General features: G+C 37.8%; 1 protein-coding gene across 3 annotated transcripts in view; it reads right to left on the bottom strand.

The window, feature by feature from the left end:
• The window catches only part of CSMD3 (CUB and Sushi multiple domains 3), a 1,155,643-nt gene that overhangs the window by 486,891 nt on the left and 641,462 nt on the right, over positions 1-27,290 (bottom strand). For all 3 annotated transcript variants that reach the window (XM_045006341.1, XM_045006342.1, XM_045006343.1), the window contains 3 exons: positions 13,043-13,225; positions 10,955-11,281; positions 5,324-5,518 (listed from right to left, as the gene is read on the bottom strand). In XM_045006341.1, coding sequence (XP_044862276.1) covers positions 5,324-5,518; positions 10,955-11,281; positions 13,043-13,225 — 705 coding nt within the window. The remainder of the gene's footprint in view (positions 1-5,323; positions 5,519-10,954; positions 11,282-13,042; positions 13,226-27,290) is intronic.

Genomic DNA, 27,290 nt, shown 5'->3' with positions numbered 1-27,290 from the left:
AATATCAAACAGGAGTCTCCGAACATGCTCTAAGAGTTCCCACAATGTCATTCCAATTTATTTCCATGTATGGAAATTGTGGTGTATTGAAAACTGTGTTTAAACTGTAAGCTGTCATTTTAAATTTCAGGTTTTGTTTTTGTCCTGCTCCTGCTTGCAGCCTATGGGGAAGTATGTGTTCTGTGTCAAGAAGCAGACAGTCTGCAGACAGACAGCCTAGAGTAAAGTGAGTTGATCTGTGCCTCTGTTTTAGGGAACAGCCTGTTTTTCTCTCTCTTTTGGGGTTTCTCTCTGTTATTGTTCGGAATATAAAGAAGTGTTATGCTGCAATCTTTCAGCAAGAGTAATGTATGTTTTTAATCTAACTTCTCTATGTGTGTGTGCCATGAATGTAACAGTACTCAATAAACCATAAGACAGGAACTCTATATATGGGCATGAGGAAAGCCTAATGCTAACAGGTGCTCACAATTGGTACTTATTTGGGGACCAGATCTGACTGGTGATTCTGTGCAGACTCTGTAGTTCATAACATCAGATTATTTTTCAAGATATTATTTCTCCTTGGTATGGAGAAGCAGGGCAATCTCTCTGTACCATAAATCCTGCATATGAGCTACACAGGATGATCATATGTGGAGCTGCCACCCAGGTGTGCCAGCACAGCATCCAAAACATAGGAAGTGTCTCCACATGAGCTCTATGTAGGCTGGCTGAAAGGGCTGTGATGAGGCATGGGGTATATGTTTACTTATATCTAGTGGTCCCAGCCCTCTTCACAATGGGTGTGGTCAAACGGTAATTGTTATTCTAGATTATACTGATTGAAATAGCAGACAGGTAGTTAAAGGGAAAGGGAGGGAGCCTAAAAGCAGCCCCACCCCCTGGCTCTGATTTAGAAGTGGAATTGACTTCCTAACCATGCTACCCTTCACCTGGATAGAGTGTGACTTATTTGGGATTTGGGCAAGTGGAGTGGATTTCATCCTGTATGAAATAAAGATATGCATTTGGAGTGTTAATTGCACAGAACTGATTAATAATGAACACTGATTTTTACAAAAATAAAACAAAACTCTGGGCAATTATATACCACCATGCCAGCTGCAATACTGGCTACAAAATTCTGCTTTATAAAGGTCCTCTTTTTGAGTGTTTTTTCAATCTATATCTTCACTTTTTAAAAATATGTCTAATTCTCCAACTAGTGATCCTACCAATAGCAATCCTACCATCCAGAATTCAATTATATGTTCCAATTAGTGGCTAAAATTATCCTTTCATCAGTCTGCCTTGTGCATGGTTGGACATTTTGAGGTGTTCCCAGATTAGTTTAGCTTCTCGATATGACAGTGAATATTCCACTTTTAATTTTCATTGGCAATTTCATCCAGCTCCATTAACTACAAAGTAGATCAGTGTGGCATTATTGTTTTATGTGTGATTAACATAATCCAAGAACTACAATGGTTCCTGTCAGTGTTAAAATTAATATACTTTTCAAGGTTAGTAGGCATTACAAATAGTTATACAGTATGTAAAACTGACTGGACAGATTAATAGAAATAAAGAAAAAGTACTTTATCCACATATTGTTTTCCATCAGCTTTGGTAGCCCTCTTTACCATTGCTGCTAAGAAGACCACCTTATACAGACTATATGGTATTCTGCATTCAAGCATATTCTTCAGAAACAAAGGGTATGTCTACACTGCCCGCCAGATTTGCGGGCAGCGATTGATCCAGCGAGGATCGATTTATTGTGTCTAGTCTAGAGCTCTCCCATTGACTCCTGTACTCCAGTGCCGTGAGAGGCACAGGCAGAGTCGACGAGGGAGCAGCGGTAGTCAACTCACTGCATTGAAGACACCATGGTAAATCGATCTAAGTACGTCGACTTCAGCTACGTTATTCACCCCCAGTGTAGACCAGGGCAAAGATATCGGCGTTTGAGGGCAAAGAGAGAGAAATGGAGAAGACAGAGAAGGAAAAAGAGAGAAACAGAAGGAAGATGCAAGGGGGAAAAGCAGGGAGGCAAGTGAATAAAAACCCAAGAAGACAAGGGGAAGGAGAGAAGAGAAATTATCTGTATGTTGAAAAGAAAGAGGATATAAAAGTAGACTAGAGCCTTAGGTTTGTTAAAGTCTTCCATTTACCATTGCCTGTTCTGTTGTTGTTTATACTGCTAAACTGACTGTTCAGTGCACCAGGAAGTGCTCTTAGGTCCTGATTCAGTAATCCATCCCTAGACAGCAAAGCACTAAACACACGCTTAACTTTTACTAATACAACTAATCCATTTGTATACAGGTGATATTCCTGACTATTTTGTCATGGAAAGTGTAAACTGAATGCAGAATGATAGCAAAACAATTAAATTTAAGGCACTGGAAGAACAGTGCTCCCACACACAGAGAATAATAGTCTTATTTAGACTGCACCTCTTGAAAGAATGAAGCTATAAGACAAGGGAAAAGTGTTTGAAAGTGTATAGACAACACTTACATTGTAGGGTCTCACATTAGTGTATGTAATCCCATTACAATTTGTTAGAAGGCTTTCTATATAACGAAGATCTGGCCTAAGATTTTTAAAAATAAGTGCCTAAAGATAAGATCCCAAGTCAAAGTTTAGACACGTAAATAAATGCCCTAATTTTCAAATTACTGAGAACTGAAGTCAGTGAAACACATTAAGTCATTTCCTGAATCTGGTATGTTTTTTTCAACAAGACTGTAGTTCAACCTGTGAAAGGTAGCTAGGCCACTATGCTATTTCTGTGGCTACTGTTAGCAGAGACAGACTGGTACAAGGAAATATGTATAGCATGGTATTGTAAAGATGACGAGACTTGGGTTCATCATCTCCATCAGTAGGGAATTCTCTTGCTGAGGCTAACATTCTGGAGTAGAGATATTGCTGTGAGTAGCAGTTTATAACTCCTATCTCAAGACAGATCCCGAATCTGATAGGGAGCATAGAGCACACAAAGCACTGGAATGATGTGAACTTGTTGGTTTAGCTGATCTAGGCAGTAGACTGCTGCATGTTGAAGCAGCCTTGAAACCCAAGAAAAGTACTGGGACCACTGCTGCCTATTGCTAAGTCCACCTTCAACAGAAAAGGCACAATTTCAGGCCAAAAGAAAGATAGGAAGGGAATTCTGAATAGTGTTGCTGTTTGGTTCCCCAAGAACAGTGACGAGTCCATTTGGACCCAGATATTGCAACACCTTGAACGTTGGAGAGCAGAAGCCTTCATCAAAAGGTGAAGTCACATCCTCTGTTGGTTGAACGTGAACCAGCTGTTTTCCATCTAGCCATTTATTTCTCCTAGACATTGGCTAACTTGGTAATGACACTGTCTGTGCTAGGTTTTGGAGATGCGGAACAGGAAGTTGTCAGTGTTTTATTAGCATCAAAGCTCAGAAGTTCTCACAGTTTCCCATACTGGATAAATATATTCTTTAAATAAGAAAAGGGACAAGACAGAGCCCTGCCTAGAGAAAGGAACTTTGGGGAAACTGAGCAATACCCCTGAGATCTGTCTGAGGGTACGTCTTCACTACCCGCCGTATCGGCGGGTAGCAATCGATTTCTCGGGGATCGATATATCACGTCTCATCTAGACGCGATATATCGATCCCTGAACGCGCTCCTGTTGACTCTGGAACTCCACCAACCCGAACAGCGGTAGCGGAGTCGACATGGGGAGCTGCGGACATCGATCCCGCGCCGTGAGGACGGTAGGTAATTCGATATAAGATACTTCGACTTCAGCTATGTTATTCACGTAGCTGAAGTTGCGTATCTTTGATCAATTTTCCCCCATAGTATAGACCAGCCCTGAGAGAAATGAACAAAATACCCTGAAGGTCACTCCACCCAGCCCTGGCAAGGTTCATAGTTGAATCAGTTGACAGTTGTGTCAATGACCATCAATAGATCCAGCATTGTTTTCATGTCTTCTCTTTATGTCCATTTGCTCTGCTAATCTAAAGGGAAACTGTCTACCTACATATTCTCTGGACTGTATCTAGTCTGAAGACTGTCTGTGAAGGCTCAAAGATGCGGGAGAGTCTTGTTCTTGAAATTTCTTCATCAACTACTCCTCAGGGCATGTACTGTGTGATAACTGGCAAGAAACTTTGTTCTGCCTTCTTCAGAACCTTGTTATAGGGGCATAGGAAGAAGAGAAGCACAGCAATGACTCGTTGAATTGTTACCTCTCTGCCTTTCAACCATTGTCAGGACCTTCTGTCTCTGGAGCTTTATATATTGATTTTTTTCAGGTAGGAGTTGTTATAGAATGAGTTTCAGGATAATCAGCTTCCATATTGCATTGCTTCTTTACTATACATATTTCAACATCAAATGAACAAGGTACCACATATAATAGTAGTTTGTATTTCTTTAGTGCTTTTTTTTATTTTGCTTTATACACATTTTCTAAATAAGTGTCAATAATCCTGTGAGACAGGTAAGAGATTTAAGTCGTTTTACCCATATATGAAATGCAGATCTCTCTGAAGTGGAATCTAGCAGATATTTAATAGCTCGCAACCAGATCCTCCACAAGTTTAGGACAGAAAGTGAAGAAGTACAGTATCCAACTGAAATTTTAAGGCAAATGGAAGTAGGCATAATGCAGTGATCTGACTAAAAATGTAGTGACCCATGCGTGTTATTAAAACTTCTATCAATTCAAAATAATAAGAGTCCAAATTCTCCACTGGTGTAAATGGGTGCAGCTCCATTGACGTCAGTGGAATTCTAACCATTTACTCTAAAGTCAAAATATCAAACAAATTAAATGTTACCAACAAATACCTATTATCACTATCAAAGACTGCATTCAGCAAGTTTTGTTTTTGTTTTTACCAATAATATTATGACTAACTAACTCATTCTTTAAAGAAAATTAAATAATTGTATTTCAAAAATAAGCAACTTGTCAGGTGGAAAAAAATTAAAGACAATTTGCATAAGCTACTATCATCCATATTTGCAATTTATTAGCATATTTGTTCTGCCTTTTTTTTTTTAAAAAAAAAAAAGCAAATTTAAGTCATCCTCTCAGGAATTCTCAAATACATTTTAAAGAAAATTGACTTAAAGAAACTAATTGTAATTATTTTGCCCTAATTAGAAAATATTCAGAATGAATGAAATTCACTCCTTTGCAGAGGTTCAGTGAGACTTAACTGAGGCATAGACTTTGTGCTGGTCTTTGGAAGAAGTGTAAATTTCACCCTATGACAACTTTAAAGAAGTAATGATAAATTATCCTAAATAGAAAAGCAATAGCGTAAATATTCACATACCTCCACACCTAGGGATAGGTCCACTCCACATTACTTTCCCATCCATTAGTATACAGCTAATGGTTTCGGTTCCTTGTGTTTTAATAAATCCTTCTTCACAAATGACTGAGATTGAACTCCCTAATTGAAAGTTGTCACCAAAACGCCGTGCATTGATTGGTACTCCAGGATCAGGACACTCATTATGTCCAAAAGCTTTAAAACAGAAGCAAGAGAAAGGGGGAGAAAGGAATGTGATAAAGCCTTACAACTAAGTTGACATTTTTAGGGCTCTATAGAAAGGAAAAATTCTATTGTGCAGTTTCTAACTGAAATGACAGCTGCTTTTTTTAAAAAAAATTGGTACAGTAGTTTCTATGCATCCAACTTAGGCTTGGTCTATGCTAGTAAAGTTATACTAGTGTAACTCTGCTGGTTAGAGGTATGACTTTTTACAATAGCTACACCAGTAAAAGACCTAGAATGGAAGCAGTAATGCTGTTAGAAATGTGCCTTATTTCTGCATAGCTTCTTTTGCTTCAGGAACTGGAATAACTCATACTGGTAAAAGGACTTTTATACTGGCATAGCTGCAACCACACTGTGATGGAGTTTGCCATCTTAATTATATTTGTATAATTAAAGCAGCAAAACGTTCTAGCATTAAAAGGCTTAGATTAAAAGGCTAAGCAGTACCTATAAGGCAAATGCAGAAAGGAGAGTTATTTTTCTGTACATGTCCATATGAGATAATAAGGATGTCTCATTGTTATTTTTACTGAATAAACTGTACATTGAGTGCACCAAAACAAACACTCATTCACACACATATACATCAGAGGAGGGCATAACTATCCTTAGATCCATACCATTAGAAGGAAACATACAGAGTTGTTATTCATGGCTTACTTTGATCTTCTCTTTATATGGAAGAATGTTACATACAACTTTAAGCATCAATTTCTTGTGGAAAATTGACAACACTGGACATGGTGTCTGTCAGTTTGAATAACATTAACTGTAAATTATTCTTTTGTGTATTTGTTGTACTTGAAGAAGGATGAGTTTGAGGGGAGGTGCAAGATAGGATAATTTGCTGAAGAGAAGGTACTTGTAGTGTTAAGCAGCCTGACGCTATAAGATCTAACAGCACTTCACATTTATACAGAAATAGGATGAACAGATAGCAACTGTGAAAAAACGGGACAGGAGGTTTGGGGGTAATTGGCACCTATATAAGAAAAAGTCCCAAAAAATGGGACTGTCCCTATAAAAATGGGACATCTGGTCATCCTATACAGAAACATAGTTAAATTGGCCTGAAAGAACAATTGGTGAGTGGGCACAAAACTAGGAAAATACATGGGCATGACTACAGATTAGAGCTGAGAGAATAATATGCAACAAATAATTAATCCAATCAAATTCACCATATTTTTCCTGCTAAAAAATACCAGTAAGTAGATGTCAATTTCACTGAATTTATTTTGTACTGAAAAATAGATTTTTTTGGTCAATTTTTTTACACTGCAAGGATTTCTCATGGACAGTACTCTGACAGTATTCACTATGTAAGCTGTATTGTTTAACTGTGACTGGACAAAATAAATTACTGTTTTGCTCTCTTCCATGCTTACATAAATGTTCGAGCACTTCCTGCACAGATATCCACACAAGCAACTTTGAAATCTACTTTGGACAATCATTCTTGCGAAATCATTCATTCTCCACAGAAAACAAACCCAAAAGGAAGCAAACTAAATTCATTCAAAAATTTCAGTGAATATTTATAAAAAAAGTTTTGAAATTAATCAGTGCTCTCATGCTATATCTATCATCTTATTTCCTGAGATCATTTGGGTATACAAATCTTATATCTACGTGAAGGTTTTGCATTTATGATTATAGCATAAACCATGGCATAAGTATCTTTCAACTGAAGATATTTTGAAAAATAGCAAACAGCCTTCTGGTTAAACCCCTTTAACCATCTTGTATGCAAGTGTAAACAATGTTTTATATTACCTGTTGAATTGAACCTTTGTAATGTTATATGTTCTAAGGACAGAAAAAAAATGTGCAGATATTGTGGCAGAAGTATGGCTTCAGGTCATTCAAATAAGCAGGAACTGCTGGGAATTGCAAATAGATCTTTTTTCACCCAAAACAAACTATGTACAGTCAGTACTTTTAGTACAGAGATTGACTGCTACCTTTTTTCACTTACTATAATATTAATATGACCCCAGCACTATATACTATAACAAAGGACAGACACAGATGTATATCCGTAAATCAGCATTTGACATTGAGAAATATATTCTCAAGAAGGCTCAGACATATCAATAGTATACATAGTAGATCTGGTTTTCATGACATTTATGCTCACTGGCATGCCAACATACTGCATAACACCAATTACATTTTGCTATTTCAGGGATTTATCCTTCTGTCCAGGACAGTACTCTGACATCTGAATATGGGGTATTAAGTGAGAAAATAAAAAAGGATTCCACAATTGCTAGAATTAAGATATGGATGCATTCTTCACTGTAGAGATTGGTTTGGTTCATGCTCGAACCAAAAGCAAAGTGAACTTCAAGAGTTGGAGTAGCAAATGGCATTACTACTCACACAGGTGTGAGGTCTGCAGACCAGAACCCTATCCCTGTCTGGAGAGGCATACACTTAAATTAAAGGGAGGGTTTTACCAGGACAATGATCAAACATTAATTTTCACTTCGTAAAAATTTCACACACACTTTTCCATTTTTTTTTAAAGTGAACATACCAAATTAATTCTCTTTCTCTGTCACTCCATTAACTCACAGAGAATGCACACACAGAGACTGAAACAAAGCATAGACTTGTAAATATGGGACCATCAAAACTAATAGTCAGGGGGAAATTAAACGTCTTTGTTTTCCCTGGAATTCTGTTTATCTGGCCCAAGGGTCCTGATTGACGTTGAGCATTTTGACGCCTAGTGAATCCCACTTTATTCCTTTGGGCAATCACTTGTATCTACCAGTCTCTAGGGGCGTGATTCAAAGTCCACTGAAGTCATTGAGAGTCTTTTCACTGACTTCAACAGGCTCGGTATCAGATTCCAAATGCATTAGATGACACACAGACTACTCCTAATGGCATTCTGCACCCAAAAAAAAAAAAAAAAAATCTGCACACAATATTTTAAAATTCTGCAAAATGCTGCAAGTTTTAAATGTCAATAAATAAATGCAGAGACTCCAGCATGGCAGTGGGGAGCACAGGCCACTGGCTGCATGAAATTGGGAGATCATCCTGCAGACTTCAGGTGCGCCAGGTATGGGGCAGGCAGGCTCAACCAGGCAGAATCCAAGTGTGAAGAGGCTCAGTGTGGGGGGATCCAGGTGTGCGGTGAGAGGATTCTGTGTCGGACAATCTGGGTGCAGGAAGCTCAGTGGGGGTCTAGGTGTGGGGGGATCTGGATGCACAGAGGCTCATTGGAGGGGTTCCAGGTGGAAAGGCAATGGGACTCTGTAGGGGCTTCCAGGTGAAGGTAATTGGGGCTCAGTAGAGGGGTCTGGGTGTGGGGAGGGGCATGGTATATGGGGCTGCTCTCACTTCTGTCTTTTGCAAGCATAATGCTAACTTAAGAGCTTCCCTTCTGCTCTCCCTCGCACCTCCCCCCCAAAAAAAATTCTGCTTTAAACATAACCATAAAGAAGAATGTTAAAATATAGACATTTAAAATGTATTCCAAAATGTAGAAAAGCACTATTATTTTAAACAATATTATTGTAAAATATATGCCAATATATGCATTTAGTAGAGGTTACTAAGGTAATGTTCTCATTGTTTTCATATATAAGAGCAAATGTTCAGATATTATCAACACATGCTGTAAATGATTGCTGTGTGCTGAGGGACATCATAATCAAAGCACTCTCTTTTCTCACCATTTTTTTTTCTTTTTTCTGGTTAGAGATTCCAATCCTGTTTTGTTTGGTTTTCTTTCTCAAGTGCATGAAATATCTACAGGTCTAAAAATAGGGTCCCTGATTCTGTACTCTCATCAGGCTCAATTCCATTTAAATCATTGAAAAAATTCCAGGGTACAGGAGGTGTAAAAGTGAGAGGAGAACCAGGCCCATAGTCTAGCGATTCAAAATAGTTTTATAAAAGCAGTAAAGAATCCTGTGGCACCTTATAGACTAACAGACGTTTTGCAGCATGAGCTTTCGTGGGTGAATACCCACTTCGTCGGATGCAAGTAGTGGAAATTTCCAGGGGCAGGTATATATAAGCAAGCAAGAAGCAAGCTAGAGATAACGAGGTTAGATCAATCAGGGAGGATGAGGCCCTGTTCTAGCAGTTGAGGTGTGAAAACCAAGGGAGGAGAAACTGGTTCTGTAGTTGGCAAGCCATTCACAGTCTTTGTTTAATCCTGAGCTGATGGTATCAAATTTGCAGATGAACTGAAGCTCTGCAGTTTCTCTTTGAAGTCTGGTCCTAAAGTTTTTTTGCTGCAGGATGGCCACCTTAAGATCTGCTATTGTGTGGCCAGGGAGGTTGAAGTGTTCTCCTACACAATATACAAAAACCTGTATATTGCACCCTGCAGCAAAAAAACTTTTTTTTTTATTAATAGTTATGACTGTGGTTATACCCCAATCTTGGACACGGATCCTGCAAAAGATCCAAGATAACTTGCAATGCATAAAGTTAAGAAAATTTATATGTCTTTGCAGTATGGGAACCTTAGAAACAATCCTGTGAACATTTCCTTACATGGGGTATCTTTAGGCTTTACTTATGTGACAACAACTCAGATGTGAGAACTTAAGCTTTACTCAAGGTAGTAAAACAGTAGGCTCAATACTATGTGATTGCAAAATTGGGCCCTTAAGCAATAGAAGAAATACATCGTAGTGAAGGAGCCCAGAATACAACAAAGGGTAAGAAATACAGACTATGCTAACACATTATTTGTATTAGTGTGGTAGGTGGGAGCGCCTCAAGGATCAGGGCTCCGTTGTAATAGGAGCTGTACAAACAAGTAATAAGGAAACAGTGTCGTCACAACAGAGCTCACATTCTACATTTGTGATAAGACATGATGTGGGTGAAACAGATAAACAGGGAGGGATGGGAGTGAAGGATAACAGTATAAAAAGCATGTTTTGCACAGTAGGCAAATTTAGTCTCAGCTTGTCCCCTGCCTGGTATTACCAGCTGGCTGACAGACTGACAGTCTAAGGGTATGTCTAGACTACAGTCACAGGCAGTGATTGCAGATTGATCAGATTTACCCGACCTCATTTTATTTTTGCTAGCCTGAGTACTGGAGCAGTGAAGATACAGCTGTGTGAAGTTTCAACAGTGCCAGGCTGTACAAGGCCACTCATAACCCTAGGTAATTCCTTGCAGGCTAGCCTATACAGAAGCATGAACTGACCAGTTTCACTAGTCCAGGCCTGGAGCTAACTATATTACACCTAGCCCACGAATGTTTACTCAAGCAGTAATCTCAGTGATTGCAGTCTAGAAATACCTTATGACAAAACACAAAAAGACGGGAAGCAGGATTCAAGCAAAGTACTCAGGGAGAAGATAAACCACACATTTGGATGCATGTACTTTACAAGTCCACAGTGAAAAACTACTCACTGTTATAAGTGATGTTAAAGCCACGTCCTGACATTGAATGGTCAGCTTGAAATTCCAAACGCAAGATATGACTGTTGCTGGTAAGATGCGAAGGAACCTCAGCACCAGTGAAAGTACCAAGTATTGGAGAATCTGGAGAGTCACCATCTTTAACTGCAAGGAAGTCAAATTGAGATTCCAAGTCAAAGTCATTAAAAGAGAGATGAATTCTGCTCCCTGGGTCTGAGATTATTGTCCAGATGCAGTTTAAATTATTTCCATATCCCTCTGGATAATCAGGTGAAAGAACTGTTCCCATCGGTGCAGTGAAATTAGAAAGGCAAGGAACTATCAAAAGAGAGAGAAAGAAATTAGAGAACAGAATAGAACCTATTTTCAAAAGAATCGTCTCATATTATCATCTCTTCCTAAAATTCCCTTAAGACGTGCTTACTATCACAACTGAAAAAGCCAATGTCTTTGGGACCAGCTAAGAAGCCAAAGAAGAACTTATCAATTTGATTTTTTTTATTATTATTATTTTTTTTGGTATCTTCTTACTGCTTTTGTCTCTACAGGCTTCCTGCAGAAAGCAACACCCCGGGCTACACAGAACAGTAACAGGATTCTGGAAACCACAGCAGTCCTCATGTTTTATCCATGTTCAACAGTCCTTAATCTTTTGGCACCACTTATTTTCTGCTTTAGGGAACTGTTTAGATGAACAAACCTCTCACTGAGTACATTAAGAGTCAGAAGGTCAATTCTGCCATTCTCGTTTGTAGCTCATACATAAGCACAAGAATTAAACTAGCCACAAAGAAAGGGTAGGCTTATTTTGCTGCTATCAAGACAATATTTCATGTCTAACCACACCATTTAAGCAATAATAAATTAACTTACAACAATGAAAGTTAGTGATGATGCTCTTAATATACTTGGCCCATAATATTTAATGTAAATGTAAGAGAGAGATATGTTGGTTACTATATATCTATATCTGTTGTGGCAGAGCTCTGACCTTGCTCCCGTGGGTCCTGCGCTTGTAGGCGGTTTATGCTAGCCTCAGTGGCTCACTGTGACCCTTCACGTAGCCCTTCTCTCTCTAGGGCCAGGGTTACAGTCTACTGAGCCCTTTTCATCATAGGCCTGCAAGGAGGTTGGTGAGAGAACTCCCAGAGTCTCTGTTCAGCCTCCTGTCCTGACAGGGACCTGACTTCCCCTTCCAGGAGATGTTCCTGTAGTGGTGGGTTGGGGGGAACCCGGGCCCGCCCTCTACTCCGAGTTCCAGCCCAGGGACCCTAATGGTAGCAGTTGTTGGTAGCCAACCTTCAGCCGCACTTCCTCTCCTCTGGCTCCCTGACTCTCCTGCCTGACTGGAGTGAGCCCTTTTTATAGTATCAGCAGGGTCTTAATTAGAGTCAGGTGGTCACATTAACTGAATGGCCTCACCTGACTCTTTACAGGTTAATTAGAGTCAGGTGTTCTCATTAGCCTGGAGCAGCCCCTGCTCTGGTCAGTCAGGGAACAGAAAACTGTTAATCCAGTGGCCAGTATATCTGCCTTCTGCTATTCTGCTGTACCCAACTGGCCTGGGTCTATCACATAATATATATTATATATATCATTGGTGAAGTTTATTCTGCATAATATTATTGATAGACAACTGAAATATACACCTCTATGATTATTTAAGCTCTAAAATATTTCCATGCATTATGCATGGAAAACATCTGTAAATAATTTAAATGCCTTTGACTGCAATTCAGCAATTTCTAATTTAATTTATTTCATCAACTTATAATAGTTAGTATAAAAATATCTTACTCATAAAATATACAGCCTCCTAGAAAATACAGTATGTTAACAATAACATTTTATATGTAGGCACATAATAATACTTCCTTTTAATAACTGCTAGAGAAAAGAAGAGAAAAAATATTTTAAGTGATCATAGAATATATATTGTGAAGCTCTCGTTAAATAAGAGTAAATTCTCCATGCCAGAGAAAAATAATTACATTGTACTAACTTTGCAATTAATCACACAAGCAATTACTCAAGGACAGAGTAACATATGTTGCATTAAAAAAAACATTTGGTACTCACAAATACAAATTGGAATATTTGCAGACCACTGGTTGTTCTCCTGACACACAATGGATTTCTCTCCAATTAGTTCAAATCCAAACTGACACTCAAACCTTAAAATGTCCCGGTTGGAAAATCCATCCCCTTCTCTGATACCATACAGTGGTGTTCCAGGATCCCCACAGCTTTCCTTTTCAATTTCTGTTGAAACGGCAAATAAATGTCAATTTTATTTCTAGAGGAATCAAACATTTTCTCCACAGCCATGAACTCACATCTGAAACAAATTTACATATTTTGAGCAAATGAATATCATAGTACATTGTTTATAATTATTAATAATTAATAATATACAGGGCATGAATCTGAGTTGCTTTCCATACATAAAACTCCTAATCAAGGTATGAATGTTAAGTATGAATCTTGGCAGGATCAGATCTTCAAGTATCATTTCACGAAACTGTTCAAAAATAAAGAGGGGGACAAAGTGCTCTCTCCTTACCTCCTCACAAGTGATTGTTATAATATGTTTTAATCGTTATGGACCCAGTCCTGCAAACCCCTGCTCACATGAGAACTATTATTTGTTTTACAACAATGCCTACAATTCCCAACAGAGATCAGGGCTCCACTGTGCTAGGCATTGTACAAACTGAGGCACCAACTGTGCCCAAATACAGTTTAAATCAGTGTTTCTCAAACTGGGGTTGCCGCTTGTGTAGGGAAAACCCCTGGCGGGCCAGGCCAGTTTGTTTACCTGCTCCATCTGCAGGTCCGGCTGATCGCAGCTCCCATTGCCCGTGGTTCGCTGCTGCAGGCCAATGGGGGCTGCTGGAAGCGGTGGCCAGTAAGTCCCTCGGCCCACGCCGCTTCCAGAAGCTCCCATTGGCCTGGAGCAGTGAACCGTGGCCAGTGGGAGCCGTGATCGGACGGACCTGCAGACAGGGCAGGTAAACAAACCAGCCTGGCCCACCAGCGGCTTTCCCTACACAAGCGTGGACCCCAGTTTGAGAAACCCTGCTCTAAATTGATCTCCCCCATGCACATTGGGTATATGGTCACCCACTTCTGTGATGCTGCCATCTCCAGCACCCAGCCAGGATCCCATGGGGAGCTTAGTGCAGAATAGGGGGATTCTCTAAGGCTAGGGAGTGCTTGGAGTATGGACAGTGGAAATGCATTAGTCCTCCAGCAAGCCCTACAAGGAATAGAGCATAAAGTTAATGCAGCATGAGTTGGTATTATTTTTTTATGATTCCTCTCCCCACCCACCTACTCGCTACACACACACACACACACACACACACACACGCACAAGCAGAGAAGCAGGGCACCCCAATACTTTTTGCACATGCCATCCATGCACAAACCCTGGCCTCTTGAAACAAATCACAGAAATCAGTAAAACTGGGGACAAAACCACTGCCTACTCTACAACAGAGAGTGTAGGAGGTTGAAAAAACCCTCATAGAACAATCACAGGAAATCATTGCAAGGAAATTCTTGTGGAGTTTCTCTCCACCAAACCCTCCTCCCCCATCACCTTTCCAATGGGTATTCTCACAGGATTGGTAAATTGGATCATGGTTATTTTGTATTTTTCTAATATTCGTATTCCCAGATTATTACACCATGCAAATCTTGGCAACATTACATCTATATGAACTTAAAGCAACAATCATTATTTGGATTAAATGATCATTCTTTAACTGTAGTAAGCAATGTGATGTTAAAAAAATAATTATTCTAAATATTAGAACTGTTTTAGAGTATGTTATTTAATATTGCATGCTATACTCGAATATCAGTGCCTACTCTGACATTTTAAAGAAACGAGTTAGCTGATTATGCCAAGGTTACAGAAAATTTCGAGGAAAAAATCTAGATATATTTTATTTAAAATAATATTTCTTCTGTAATATAAGGATACTGCCAACATCATCTGGCCATTTTTGCCCTGCAAACATGCCTTAATCTAACATTTTACATAAGTATGCCCATTGAACTGAGTGGAACTACTGGCATATGCATCTTTGCAGGGTTGTGTGTGTATGCATGGGGGAGGGTTATATTGTAGACTTTCTCCTGTGCTCTGACTCTGTCTTTTTAGAGCATAAATACTACAGGATCGGAACCCTTTTTTGGTTTTGTCCAGAGCCTAGTGAATTGTGGGTGCTGCCAGAAACAAATAAGTAATAAATAACCCTAAGAGCTGGGTCTAGAAATTCCCCATTTTAAAGATCTTCATAGCTTCTTTTCCCCCCTCTTAAGGTGGATGTCTCTATAATGAGCATAAACCAAAATCAATGTTGACTTTGTATTATAACTCAAAGTATTTCCTAAATCGATGCTCTATTTATCTTGTTCTATTTGATTAAGGGGAAGGGGAAATGAAATAAACACCTTGTAATTTGTTTACCTGCTTTCCATAAAAGCAGCAAAGAATCCTGTGGCACCTTATAGACTAACAGACGTTTTGCAGCATGAGCTTTCGTGGGTGAATACCCACTTCTTCAGATGCAAGACGTGCTTTCCATAGATTTTTACACAAAAATGGAGTGTGAGGGTTGATTCAAAATGCAAAGAATCAGCAAGAAATGGTGTATGTTCACCTTCATACATACAACTCCTATAAATGTTAAGACTCAGTCATAAAGAAAATATACAAGCTCAGGCACAAATTCTATTCACCCTCCTTACCTCAGTGATGATGATAATGGGGAAATAAAATTATAATACACAAAAGACAAAAAACAATAGATTTCTTACTTGCCCATAAGCCTTATAATTTTGCCAAGCTGTGTTGACAGGCATTATCTGAGTTTATCAAAGAGGAATATAATCCCAAGTGTTTACATCACTACAAGGTTTGTGTGTGAAAAATATTTTACCATCTGACAAATGATTCTGACAAATTTCTTATTGTTCCCAGGACATTTTCCTTTGGCTACTTTCCCCAAATCCACAGAAATCTCATATTGTACAGTAACTAGTGGTGTTCTCATATAACTTCAACTATAGTTTAAATATATATTCTCTTATTTGTTTGACTTTTGAGATGGTATTTTGGTCCATCTGGACAGTTTTCTTTCACCTAAATAAGAGTTTGCACAGGTTCTGCAATATCTAACATCTGAGTTTGAACTCTCGATCAGGGTTGCTGCTGTGAGCTGATCCAGCTTGATTTTCCTCTGCTTTCTCTTTGATATCACTATCACTATCTGAAAGGATTAGAAATCCTGCATGGTCAATTCTGAGAGCTCCTAAGAGATGTCATCAGCATAACATAAAAACATGCTATTTTCTTCAGTGCCATGTGGATGTTCCAGTTGATTTTTAGCATTTATATCTCTAAATTTGTACTTTATTTTATGGTGAGAACTGGGATTAAGTTAAGCACAGTGTTATGTGTACTAATGATTTAAAATGAAACAAAACAAAACCACCACACAGCATACCCCCCCACTTATATCCTTAGAGGTACGCACGCACGCGCACACACATACACACACACACTTGTGTTGTGTTCCTGATAGTATTGGTTGATTTAGGAATCTGAAACTGGATGTAATTGTGTGGTCTTGTTTAGCTCTAGCAGGAATCAGAGATAGATGGCTATTTTTTGTTAGTTTTAAATCTGTATTAGTGGTATCCAATTTTATTTTGGGACTGGCAATAAACAAACTCCAACAAAAACCTCTATACCTGCTGAGCTCCTTTCAGATGCTCATAGTGTGAACAATGGGGATTCAGTTAATGGTACTAATTTAGCTTTAGCTGAAGTCATTGAAGGGACAAATAATAAAATTTGTGTCTCTTGTACTGTTAGATATGCTATCTTTTGGTCTAGCTTTCCTAGGATCCTTATCTATTTCATTTTCTTGTATAGAGCAGAAGTTAGGTGTCTATGGGTAATCTAAGGGTAGAATGTCAGACTTACAGAAATGTACTGTCCCATTAAAAGAGAGAATGACAGACTCACTGCTTTCCAAATCATATTAATTCCTGTACTGCAGATAATTAACATATAATTATAATAGAAGATGGAAAATCAGTTCTAATATATAATTATTTGCTTTATTAAGGTCTCTTATTAAAATTTTATAAAATAGCAATAATTTAATACTTCTATCTACTTCAAATAGACATGCTAGAGGTTAAAGAAGAATGACCACACCACACCTTAAGTGGGGGGGACATTGTCCAGGCTTCTGGGGGAAGCGTAGCAGTGCTTTACAGCTGCGAGGAGGAAGATGGTCAGAAGCTGCTGCAAAAAGAGGGGTGGGGGTTCAGCACGGCAAAGCTGACATCCCCAGGGAACGAAGTGTGAAGCGCTTGAAAAGGGGCAAACTTGGGTGTGAGAAGCCCTTAGGTGGCCAAATTCCTGGGTGGGTAATTTTGCATCCTGCCATAGCATATGGGGCACCGGAGTTATTTCGGGAGGATGGGGTTCACCTTGGGTGCAGACAAGTTTTTGGCTGCTATAAAAGAGGAACATTTGGAGATGTCTGTGAACCCAACTGGGTTTGTGGGGGAGGTAGCCAAGCTAGTTGCTGGCACCTCCTTGTGGTGGATGTTCATTGTAGGGAAGGCATTCAGTGACCAGATAAATGGCCTGATTAAAGGAATGGAATGGGGGGAGCGGGTGTTGGGGCTCCTATGATTAGTATAGCAGGGAGCCAACCCCAAACTTAACCCTCCTACAAAGGGGAGGAGGGAAAGGTAAGATCCCAGCAATGAATTGGCTGGGGGGCCTGGATGGAAAATGATGGGAGGGAGGGGCTGTGGAAGACTCCGGGTAGTTATTAAATGAACATGGAGTTGCCTGCACTGTACATTTTATCTGCCCAGGAGTCCCAGACATCTAATAGTAAAGTTGTGGCCTGATTATATCCATATCAGGTGTCTCCTGTCCTTCTTTCAGTATAGCTGGACAAAGACTCCATGCCTCCCATCTTAAGTGTTTTTAAAAATTCTATCACTCTGTGATACCAGGACAAGTAATCTACTAATTTCCATTTACAGGGGGAAACTGGTGATCCAGCTTCTACTTCAAATACTGTTGTTGAAGATCACAAGAATAATTCAGTCACTAAGAGTAATTTAATCGTTAGTTTTATATTTAATCATTAAAAAACTCAGACACGGAGCCTCACTCAGCAAAGCTATTCTTTCTTCCAATGACCTATTATGGTATTTCAGATGTTACTCAAGATACTATTTAATAAAGGGAAAAAAGTTATTCTGTATTACTCAAAGAACGTTGATTGATTCAGAATTAAAACATATTCTACACATGCTATGTCAGTTGTGGTGCCTAAAGGTTCTGGTTTTGAATCATGAATATCCAAATTGTTATATTCTCTTTTACATAGAAGTTATACGATAATGATACAATGAAGTAACTCACACCTAACAAAGGCCTGATTTTAGGCCAAGTTACCTACAACTGAATCTGAGACCTTTCTAACTATATGTTATCTTATGTCCTTCAAGAGGAATATCGGTTCTAAGGGAAGAAATAAATAATGTCTCTCAATGTCTCCTCACATTCAGACCCTAAAGAGTGATCTGTCCTTCCTCCATCCCCTTTTGTTTAGATTTCTATTTAACACTTTGAATTAGCCTCTGTTAAACTAAAACACTAATAAAGTCAGAAATAAGATGTAATAATCAAAAGGTCACAAAATATACTTAATATCAGGACAGATGTTTCAGTTCATCTCCTAATAAGTGACACAAAAACATACACAAAGGATGTGACAATTCATTTTCTGTGTCCTCTCAGGCAATAATTCCTTGCTAAAAGAGTCAAGGTCCCATCAAAGTGAAACCATAAACTTGTACGTCTCTAAATTAAATGTGTCCAAAATTGTTTTGGAAAGGAAATATTTATTTCTTATCTTTGAGCAAACTAGATGGTTTCCATCACTACCATTAATGTACCTCTTAGCGATGTGCAAAGGAATAAATTAATTTAATAATTTGTCTCACAACTTCCCCTAATTCATAAAATGAAGAAAAGTAAACAATGTTTTAGTCATTTGGGGAACAATACAAATCTAAGGCCAAATCACATTTTATGGCATTCCTGTTAAGGCTTAAAGTGTTCAAACAAAGGCTTTTGTAATAAAATAGGGATTTGTATACTTGAATAAGTTCATATACATATGACAAGATACTTTTACTAAGAAAACATAGATTTTGGTGTATAAAATTACACTGCATGCTAATATATTAGTATATCTAGAAATGTTGCATAATGACTAAGTGTAGCAATTTTGAAGTTATACTATAAGACAATATTACTAAGAATGAGCACTTGTGCTGCTAATGTTTTGAAGTATCTAGGACAATGCTTAAAATAAACTAGAATATTCAACCATTTGGAATTAACATATGGGATTTTATAACAACTTGGAAATTGTCTTCAAATTAGAATAAAAATGGGGATGACTTATTCCTGCTTTTGGAAGTGGAATGGAATAACACCATTTCTACTTTTAAGGGAAAGATGAGATAACCATAAATGTCAGAAGAAAGGAAAATAAAGCTTCCAGAAGATAATTACCAAATTACAATAAATATTGAGAAAACTTTATCCTGTTGTTAAATGGTTCAAGAAGAATTAGCAACCAAAAACTGAGCCAAAAGACTGGTAAACAGTTCTGTTAAGTGTATATTTTAATTAACTATGTAAAAGATGAAATTAAGGAATTTCCAGGGGGACTGGAAACCTTGGGAAATCTTCTGAAAATTTTCTGAATCTCAAATGCTACAACACCACCTCATACCTATTGGATAGGTAAGAAATGTACAATGACACTTTGACTTGTCCAGTTAATGAATTACCGCCTGTAATAAAAGGAAATACTTCCCCAAAATGTAAAAGAACCATAGAAAATTGCAAATGTGTAGTTTCAGGGTAGGCCAAACACCCCAATGCAACCAAATGGAGAGATAATACATAAAAAAAAAAAGATTGTCCAGCAAAACATATGTCTGGCAGATCATGTTCAGCAGATCAATGTCTGATTCAAAGAAAGCTGGCCCATTCCACATAAGAAGTGTTTGTTTAACTCTCCCAAAGAGACCATGATTTTCTTTGACTCAGAGTCCTTTATGGACAAGAATCTTTGACCCTAGGATGCTACATTTCAGAATCAAATTATAAGCACATTTGAGGAAAATACATTTATTTCCCTGAACACAGAATCCTAAGTCCCACCACCAAGATGACGTATGCACAATAAACACCACAAGGGAGGGTGACAAATTCCACCTGCTTAAATGTGCAGAAGATTTAGGAAATGAATGCTTATTGCTAAAAATTACATAGGGAATTTCTGTGCTTCAAAGGAAGTCAGAATTTGGCCTTGCAGAGCATAATTATTGCTTTCTTACAACACTGGAGTTCAGAGCTATCCATAAAAGCAGACTCTTGGTCTGGTAGGAACTCTTGATTGAAAAATAGCAAATTAATAAACTTAACAATTTCCATAGATACTATTAAGATAACCTGATTTCAAATAAATATCAAGAAATATTATACTAGAAGTAGGAAAGAATACGAACCTTAAAGTATCTTATGTTTGTGGGAAATTCTCCTAAATTATAGGATTTGAATCTGACAGCACTGTAAATTAAACAGATTTGGTGTTGATTTTAAATGCATTCATTTCACCTGCAAATGTTGTGGTCATATGATTTTTATGTAGTGCTCAGCTCACTTCTCTTGGCTTGCTAAATCATCTATCTTTCTGCTTAAAATAATGAAATTTAAAACCTATAGTTTTTTATGAGTTTAGATGAGTTTAGTTTGATGAATACATACCTAAATCTCAGTTGTATCTTTGTGAAAGTGTGTTTTGTGATTAATTTTGACTGCCCTGCACCTTTAAGCATTGTGGGGCGGGGGCTCTCTGGCTGGCTGTGTGAAGGGAACAGTGCTTTATGTTTGGTGTGGGGGAGGGAAGATGAAAACTGCTGCAAAATGGCCCAGCATGGTCACTGACTCATCCCCTGGGAATGCAGAGTTTAAAAGGGGCCGCTCGGTGCCTAAAGCCTTGCTTTTCACATGGACCAAGACTCAAGCAGGACGCACCCTTCCTCCCTTTGAGGTGGTAAAATACCAGGTTTGGTCAACACCTGCTGTGGGCACTACAGTAGCTGCCCCTTTTTTAGGGGGTCTGGGAAGGAATTTTTCCCTTACAACCATATTGGCTTGGGTGCAGTTGGGGATTTTTTCGCCTTCTCCACAGCAGGTTTCAGGAAGGACTCTGTTCATGCATGGCATGATGGGCAATAGGCCATATATCACAACTCATTTAAGTGTAGGGAGGAGATCCAGTGCAGGTACTCCATAGGAAAGGTATACAGTGACTGGATAAATGGCTTGGAAAAGGATTTAAAAAGAGGTGTTCGTTAAAGTAATGAACAGAGGTTGGGGACACCTATGATTGGTACAGTAGGGAGCCAATCCCCCATTCTTATAGCCCACCTTAACCCTCCTACGAGGGAGGTGTGTGTGGATGGTAAGGTCACAAGAATGGATTTGCTGGAGGGACCTGAATGGAAAAAGAAGGGGAAGTGGTAAAAGTCCCCCAGGTAATTACGGAATTAACAGGGGGTTACCTGCATTATATACTATTATCTGCTGGGTAGTCCCAGACATCTAATAATAAAGTTGTGGCCCGACTAAACCCATGTCAAATGTCTCCTGTCCTTCTTTCAGCAAAGCCAGACAATATTTTGTTGTCTTGTTTCAACTCAATATGTAGCTTTAAGTGCTACTGAGCACTAGCAACTTTGTTAAATCAAAAAGAACAGGAGTACTTGTGGCACCTTAAAGACTAACAAATTTATTTTAGCATGAGCTTTCGTGAGCTACAGCGGTTAAAACAGTATTCTTCTCTACCCTTCATTTTATAATTTCAAGCACCGCAGGCCTACTGCCTTTGCATGTGTGAATAACAATTACCTACTGTGGGATAAGCATACTTAGGTCTTTCTCCCTTATAGCATTACATTGTGTGTGACTGATAAAAGCTATCTTCTGACTTCAAAACTTCACCTCAGTCTCCACTGGTGTGTGTTATAAACTTTAACATACTTTGACATTGACTTTAATAATGTTTTCAGACTACAGTTATCTACTGTGTTAACACTTTACACTCCAAAATAGCCTCATTTCCATGTTTGTGTGTGGAAACTTAAATTGTTACAGGTTTGTACAACTTTGTTTATTCCAGTTACTAAGAGCATTATGCTCTTTCGTTATTTTTTCTACATATTAATCTTGCTAGTGTTTATATAACTTACACATGTGTACTTTGTCTGTGATCATTTGTAGCCAAAAAGTCTGTCTCTTATGCAAATTAACTGAAACACAAAAGTACCACCCTCATATCTAACTTAACTTTTCTAACTTTTTCACCCTGCCTAGAATTCAAACTGCAACCTCATACAATACTTGCTTAAACTGCATTACTGTCTTTCATCGTCTCCCTGAGTACATGAAAATATACATAGAATTACTTGCACTGTACAATTTTATCTGCCAGGTATCCCAGGTATTTAAGAATAAAATTCTGGCCTGATTAAAACCATACAAGTGCCTACTGTCCTTCTTCCAGCATAGCTGGACAACAATCCAATGAACTGTTGGATTGGTTGAGATTACCTCATGTGCCTATAATAGCATGAAGAATTCTTTAATGTATCTTAAAACTTTTCCTATCATGAAGAAGATTTGAATTCCTAATAGGATGTAGCCTATGCTTCTTTTCAATGATTTCTGTATGGAATGTCTCTTTCACTTTCATGTTGGATTAATAGCATAAACTAGTATTATTCTTAATAAGCATCTAACTCATCATTTTTTTAGGTTTTAATATTGTTTCAAGTCATTTTCTACTTATGTCTTGACATATTTACTAGTAAATGCATTTAGAAGCTCTTTTTTTTTTTAATCCAACAAATGTAATTTTCATGAGACAGAATAATCTAGTGCTTGGAACAATGGAATGGGAATCAGAGAAATGAGTTTTAACCATGACCCATCACTCACTCAGTGTGTGACCTTGAGCAAATCATTACCTAATTGCCCAGATGTAAAATGGAATAATAATATAAACCTACCTTTGCAAAATATTGAGGTTCTCAAATGAAAACTGATCTAACAAATGTAAAGGGCTATTATTATTATTTATAGCAACAAGTGAAGACAGAATCATAATGTGTCAGTTAGAAGGAGGTTAAATTCAATGGCCTGGTTCTGTAATAGACAAACATGCTAGCAGACAAATTGCAAAATTAAGTGTGAATAAATTGTTGAAGAATAACAGCTGTGTCCTCTGAAGATGTGGAAGATAACAACATAAAAAGGTTTCTGTAAGCCACTGACATAAGAAATAAGACTGTACATTATTTTTGAAGCAGCCTTTTTTTTTCTTTTTTTTCCTGGAAGATATTTTCACTAAATAAGCTATTGACAACTGCTCTAAGTGCCATTTTCCTACAAGAATAAGGAATGAAAATAGGCACAGTACTTTTCCTCATTAGATCCTGGAGTGATGACACTGCAGTATAGTCCCAGCAAATACACAGGAGCATATTTGACCAAAAAATAGAAAACACCTTTCTTCTGAAAGTACTATATTCACATTGTCATGGATAAACATCAAAAACAATTTTAAAAATTCAAAATAAAGCTGATGAAATAATTTCCATTATAATATATTTTCTAGAAAATACAAGAACACACTTTTTAAAAATAATCTTGCAAATAACGTTCTCATTTGTAATGTCCTGAACTACTAAGCCGCTCTCAGCCTTTGAGGAAACCCATCAAATAAGCAAGACAACAAAATGAAAAAAAATACACTGGGTTACAATCCTGGGTACAGAACCCTTCCTTAAAAGAAGAACCTTCCCTGAGAATGCTGTGATTTCAGAATGAGTCTCAACTGCCCTGATTTACGGACCTGAGGGCCCCACCGCCAAGGTAAAACATCACTGTAATTTATATATTTTATTTTGCTTGATTTTATTAAATATCTTACTAATGCACCAATTATTTATTATAAATATGCACACTGTGCATATGTAAACCACATGCAATTTATGCTGGGTCTGTTTATAGATTTGTATATTTTAAGATGTGAACCCTAGGTCCGCAGTATATTACATTCAGGTTAAATCATATGAAAGAGGTGGATTTTATAGTATATAGAACTGTTTAAAAGTTAGAAAAATAATTCTTCATACAGCATAAAAATTTTAATTAAAGAGGTAGGTTTCTTCCATGTGGGTTTACATGTCAGTTTTCACGATGGCTGTATTTATTGAAACCTGAGATTATTATTTTCCATTTTGGAGAATAATGTATAGCCACAATATTGCTAAAACAGCAGACGGGTCAGTTACATCACAGGCCGTATGGGCACAGTAGTGATGGTAAGGGTTGAGTCCTTCTTGCTTGTACTTTAGTCACCACCACAATCAAGGAGAAGGAATGGTAAATAACCAGAGAGGTCCAACTGACCTACTTACACTTTGGGAGGAGGGATAGCTCAGTGTTTTGAGCATTAGCTGGGTAAACCCAATGTTGTGAATTCAATCCTTGAGGGCGCCACTTAGGGATCTGGGGCAAAAATCAGTACTTGGTCCTGCTAGTGAAGGCAGGGGGCTGGACTCAATGACCTTTCAGGGTCCCTTCCAGTTCTATGAGATAGGTATATCTCAATATATTCTTATAAAAATATCATATGCACCTCCTACTTTATAACCAGAAGGGCCAGTGTGTCCACCTGACATGATAAAAACATGTTCTAATCATTACTCCTATTATAAACAGCACACATTTCCTCAGAACAGGACACTAAAATGTCAAGGAAAAAGAAGCACCTCTAAGTATAAAGAAACCAATAAATATAACTGAAACCTAAGGCTTCTGGGTTGAGAAAACAACATTTTTTGCTTTTAAAAATTATTTCACAACTCCATATGACCCATGAAAATCAAATGGAATAAGCTGTTAGAAATCCTGTTGACATTATATCACAGAGATATGCCAACATTTTTAGATTAAGCACTTTTTTTTTCTTCCAAAGGGCAGCATCTTGCCCTAGGTATGGTGGAAATTCATCAGTGGTCAAAATATTTTGTGACAATCATTAACACTCTCCTTCAAATTCTTCTGTATCATGGGAGCATCCATGTGTGGATGAAGGATACTTATACAGAAAAGAAGCAAGAGACCTACAGAGTGTTCCTGAAGTCGCTTGAAACACCCGCTAGATTGGAGTTTGGCTTGTATAAAACTAAGAAATATGTGGTTCCATTGCACTGGACTAAATGTACAACTGCTAACATTTTGTAACAAGATAATCTGGAAGCCAGCAATCAAGTCATGCATGGTTTATTAGAGCTTCAAGAGAATTGAAAGAGTTCATCCAAGAATATTCAAGAATATATAAGAACAGGTAAGACATTATGCTTTAAATGCTTCATCTTCTTGATAAGACGGCACCTAAGTTATTGAGCAGTAACTTGTGTAAGCTATCTTTACAATTCAGTAGTCCTCAGAATGTTGCTCAATTCAGTTTTGTCTAATGTTTGTTTTTTGATCCAAGGACCTAAAACCTGCAAACAATGAGATGTCAAGTTGAGTTTTAAATAATTATACTAGTTTAAAGAAAAATGAACTGACTACAACCATGATTTAACATTTTATTGTAATGTAACAAATATCAAAGTAAATGTGTGTTCAAAGTATATTTTCCAAAACACATCATAAATGCATCTATGGTACCTGACCATTGGTGATCAAATCTATATTTATTTGTAGCTGTAACTTTCCACGTACTACGAAGGGAGCAATATGTGATTAATCTCTTTTTTTTCTTAATAAAACAGAAAAACAGATAAAAATGGAAAAATAATGGACTTTTAATATTTTCAGAACTATCTTTTTGTTATATGTTTCCTATTTGAAGTATTCTGTAGATCTCAAATCTATCAGTGATACACCTAAGGGCAAGTCCGAAGCCACAGTAGCTGTGCTGAGCAGGAGTCAAATCAGTTCAAGAATGTTCTTGGTTCTCTTATTCCCTGTCCTGGTGGAGGTCAGGCATATTGTGGAGGTGACACGCTTAGGCCTTAGGGACAGGAGATGGTTACTTGCTACACAAATGCCTCTTGACAGAGTGGGACTGGATTCAGACCCTAAAGAGGCAACTTGTCTGTCCTATTCTTTCTGCTGAAGGAAACTAGAAGAGATTGTGATTCTCGTAAGAGAAAACATTTTTGGAAGACAAAATTTAGCCCAGATGCAGAGAAGCTATGGTGTTTCAGAGAAATAATATCCAAATACAGGTATAAAAATTCAGAAAGGTTTAGTGTAAATTCATTTTGTTTCATTGGCTAAAATGAATGGAAATATAGAAGATAACCCAAAGACATTTTGTCATTAGTAAAACTGGAGACAGAACAAATTAAATATCATAGATGTTATTTCTTGAAACCAAACAGATTGGGTTTACTGATTGGTAATAGGTAAGAAGGAAAAAAACATCACATGTAGTTCAGTAAGCTGTCCTTTCCTGAACCTAAAAAATGTATGAAGTGGCCTGTTTTGTACTTCAGTTTTTTATATCTAATAGTGCACCACATATTCTCTTATCAACTTACAGAAAAAAGTTGAATACCCTGGAGTGAAAAAGGCACTGATTTTCAAAATTAGACACATATAATTACAAACAAAAAACTGACAGCACAAATGCATACCTAATTTGCACATGCAATTAACGTGACTGGCACATCCATTTCTGTAACTGCCTGTGCAAACGGCCAGTAAGATTTGTAATTAGTTGATTGTACAATCATTTGCCTACTTTGCACATGTAACTTGGCCAACAACATGGACAAATTAGGCATACTGTGTACGCCTAATCTTGAAAATCAGGCCCAAAATCTTAAAGAGGAAAAAAAAAGCAGTGATCAGGAAAATAAAAGTTTTGAATTTTGAACCATGAACATATGTGCTTCTTGGATCATCTTTCTAACCTACTATAACACAAGCAACAGGTATGAAACATATCTTGACGATATCTCCCAGCAATACCGTAGCAGACAAACAGTTACACAACTATTTCAGCAAGATCTCAAACCAGATTGGCTATGTCTCAGACATATATACAGTAAAGTTTAGATTTTTAAAGATGGGCAGCCAAAATTGCAAACATATATTTGTGTGCACCTAATT

Source organism: Mauremys mutica, chromosome 2 (genome assembly GCF_020497125.1).
Source record: "Mauremys mutica isolate MM-2020 ecotype Southern chromosome 2, ASM2049712v1, whole genome shotgun sequence".
Taxonomy (NCBI): domain Eukaryota; kingdom Metazoa; phylum Chordata; order Testudines; family Geoemydidae; genus Mauremys; species Mauremys mutica.
The sequence above is the reverse complement of the archived record's forward strand: the minus strand, read 5'-3'. Positions and strand labels throughout refer to the sequence as shown.